Source organism: Priapulus caudatus, unplaced genomic scaffold (genome assembly GCF_000485595.1).
Source record: "Priapulus caudatus unplaced genomic scaffold, Priapulus_caudatus-5.0.1 Scaffold133, whole genome shotgun sequence".
NCBI lineage: Eukaryota > Metazoa > Priapulida > Priapulimorpha > Priapulimorphida > Priapulidae > Priapulus > Priapulus caudatus.
The window spans coordinates 206,347-209,684 of record NW_014577194.1 but is presented as its reverse complement, the minus strand read 5'-3'; the positions used below and the strand labels follow the sequence as shown (position 1 = coordinate 209,684).

Sequence of the window (3,338 nt, the reverse complement as noted above, 5' to 3'; positions counted from 1 at the left end):
GAGAGAGAGAGAGAGAGAGAGAGAGAGAGAGAGAGAGAGAGAGAGAGAGAGAGAGAGATAGATAGAGTGTGAGATAGATAGATATATAGATAGATATAGTTTTTTTTGGTATTTTTCTTTCAACCAAGCAGTCACCAACCGAGTTCACTTTATTTCTCGGGCAACGCTGGGTATCATGCTAGTTCTGTTATAAAACATAATTTTTGTTAATATGATTTTTATTTGTCATTAAAACTGTTTATAGTAATCATATATCATCTTTTTTTATTGGTTTTCTAGCAACTGGAAGTTATTTAGTGGTAATATTAGACTGCAATTTCTATACCTCGTTATAACACCAATATTTCCTAAGTCTCGATGGTGGCGGTATAACGGGGTTTTATTGTAGTTCTCAAAAATATGCATCAGTATATTCATCTAGGCAGTGTGAAATCGTGTATGTCAGACCATGGCGATAACAGTATAAACGTAAGTTTTATTCACATTTCCATCTGGTTAACAGAAAGTTTTGACTCCTTATTACTGCACTATAATGTAATCCTGTATATATGCAATTGTCTTATAATGGGGTTGCACTTCTACTATTTTCTCCTGTTTATATGGAAATAACCACGTATGTATGCTAAATGACAGAAAGAGTAATGTAATACGGCCTCGTGAGTATACATGAAGTGCATTCTTGGCACTGACCAATGCTGTTAGTGTATTGTACCTACAACTGTAGGATAGCAATGCTGGGTTTTATAGGCTGTTTTGATGTAGTAATAATTTAACCTAAACCATGACACTAGGTACATAAATAGGATTTCTATCTGTTTAAAAATACAATCCAATAAGAGGCCAGTAATGTTAAAAAATTTCTATATTTTTACGTTACACATTTAGCAAACTATTAACTAACTTAGTAATGAACAACACTGCTGTTACATAAATTCATAATTTGTTGTCCTGCTGCTGTTGCTCATAAGATTTTTCCAGTTCGATCTCTTTTAGCCTTTGTTCGATTCTCTCCGTTGGTAGCCCCTTGGAGCTGTTGTACTCAAATGATTGTCTCAGTTGAGTCTCTTCCAATCCTTTAATCCTATCTATCAAGGGCACGTCCAGTTCATCGTCAATATCGTTTTCCTCTCGTAATACACAGAAATAGATTAGAAACGCCGATACACTTCCTAATATGACAGTCAAGCGAAACGCCTCATATTTGTAGTTTCTTTCAACACTACCAGCTGGTCCAAAGGATTGCCGAACAGACCATGATTTTGCCAGACTTGTGGAATATTGAATAGGCTGGTCTTGACCACCATCTGTAGAAAACAGCTTGTGTAATGGTGTAGGTGCACGTAATTGGCACTGAATTGATGCTCCTAACCTACAATAAATCAAAAGCACATTAAAATATTACCAGACACTTGTAATTTTTATGGATGGCAAGTATCTTGTAAGTGTAACTGTAAGTTGTGCTGATAGGGTCTATGTCCCTCAGGGTACTGCCGGAACGTACCCTGGTAACTATCTAATATGCCGGACCATACCTCGCCTACTCCAAACCGTACCCCGACTTTCAGCCGATGTCGTAATACACACCGCTTGTCGGCAGGAAACGCGCCGCTTTATGCTCCCGTTCCTTGTTTCCGATCCGTTCCCGCAAAATATTCGTAACCCTTACCCTGTTACGTTTCACCTCCCGACCCTTTCTACAAGTGTCAGTGAGTCTATACGTTTCCAACCCATTAAGATAATCATACAAATTTTACTGTTCCACCACAACACTTGGAGCCATCTTTCAAAAATCTCGCGCGAAAATGCACAGAAAATGTCGTAAACATTGCAAAAGGAAAACGCATTCCCGATCTTGGTTTCAAATTTCTTCTTGGTTTCACAGTTTCATACTCCAATCCAACTTTATAAAGATATCATACAGGTCTGTATGTATATTTCAAATTTTGCGACATCAGTAGTGAGCGGAACAGGGACAGTCGGGGTACAGTAGGGAGTAAGCGAGGTATGGTTCGCCATATCAGATAGTTACCAGGGTACGTTCCGGTATACCGGACCGTACCAAGGGTACGTTCCGGCAGTACCCTGGGGGACATAGACCCTATCAGCATAAGTTGTAGTTGTACAAACACGAGTGTGGTTCAATTAATGTATCATTCTATGATATCAGTAAGCGGGAGTATGCAACTAAGACGCCTCTAAGTGCTCTCTCCACAGACAGACTCATCTGTTTCAAAGTATCAGCAGTGTCAGCACATCCTGGGCCCCCAATTCTTGCAGTTACTCAAACTAGCGCATTAACGTCCGGAAACGCATTATAACGAATAATACCGTAATTAATAATAATATTAATAATTTAATATATAAACGATTACACATCTCTCGATTCCGTTGCCTTGATGCTAAATTTGGATACTGCAGCGTACTACAGAAACAGAAACGCATGCGGTTACACACATGTCGTATGTATTAATACCTGCACCCAGATAATTTCAAGTTTTGTGTTATTTTTCCTAGCCTGTAAGCTGTAAGAAAACTCATGGAGGTCGCCATGTTATCTGATGAGTGCAGGTCCTACTAAACAGCGAAATGTGCTACTTAGCTGTTTAGTATAACATTTTTTACACATTTTGATACATTGCGGCAGTTATTGATGCACATTGCGCCACATTCTTACACATTCCGCGCACATTCCGCTGTTTAGTATAACATTTTTTACACATTTTGATACATTGCGGCAGTTATTGATGCACATTGCGCCACATTCTTGCACATTCCTGCACATTTCGCGCACATTCTTGCACATTCCGCACACATTCCTGCACATTCTTGCACATTCCTTTATATTTCGCTGTTTAGTAGCACATTTCGCTGTTTAATAGGACCGATGAAGAGATGGGAATGCTGGGATACGGATGTCATCTTGTTAAATGAAATCATGGCTGGCCTCGTAAGGAATTTCTTCTCTTTGCGTGCCTTTACTGAAATTTCAAGGAGAAGAACTTTCCTTCAGGTCCCTGCTTTGGCAGTCAAACCAGCTAGTTATTGTTGTTCCGGTAGGAGCTTATCACTAAGCATGTCATTGCATATGAAAGTATGCAAGTATTGAGATATGGTTCGCGAGTATCCGTGTGCTGTAGCCTGCAAGGAGCTATAAACACAGTGGCTATATATGCCCGGTGTCACGGTCTGAGATTACCCCCAGTCTGAAATTACCCCTAGCACCTCGTGCGCATGCGTGACGCATGCGCAGTAGCGCTGGATAATGAGACTGCCGCGGCCACCACAGGCACTTGGACCGTTTCAATAATAAAATGATGGTTAATAAATACAACTTGTCA

The 3,338-nt window shown here is 40.0% G+C and overlaps 2 protein-coding genes across 2 annotated transcripts in view; one reads left to right on the top strand and one right to left on the bottom strand.

The window, feature by feature from the left end:
- Positions 1–455: 455 nt before the first annotated feature.
- LOC106805922 lies at positions 456–2,604 on the bottom strand. Its single transcript, XM_014807695.1, has 2 exons — positions 2,474–2,604; positions 456–1,369 (listed from the first exon to the last, which is right to left on the bottom strand). The coding sequence occupies exons 1-2, from the start codon at positions 2,548–2,550 to the stop codon at positions 934–936; spliced, it is 513 nt and encodes a 170-aa protein (XP_014663181.1). The 5' UTR covers positions 2,551–2,604; the 3' UTR covers positions 456–933.
- A 316-nt stretch (positions 2,605–2,920) lies between these two features.
- LOC106805914 (enoyl-CoA hydratase, mitochondrial-like) overlaps positions 2,921–3,338 on the top strand; it is a 25,174-nt gene continuing 24,756 nt past the window's right edge. Inside the window, exon 1 of the mRNA XM_014807684.1 lies at positions 2,921–3,053. Within this exon, the coding sequence (XP_014663170.1) occupies positions 2,936–3,053 (118 nt within the window). The 5' untranslated portion in view covers positions 2,921–2,935. The remainder of the gene's footprint in view (positions 3,054–3,338) is intronic.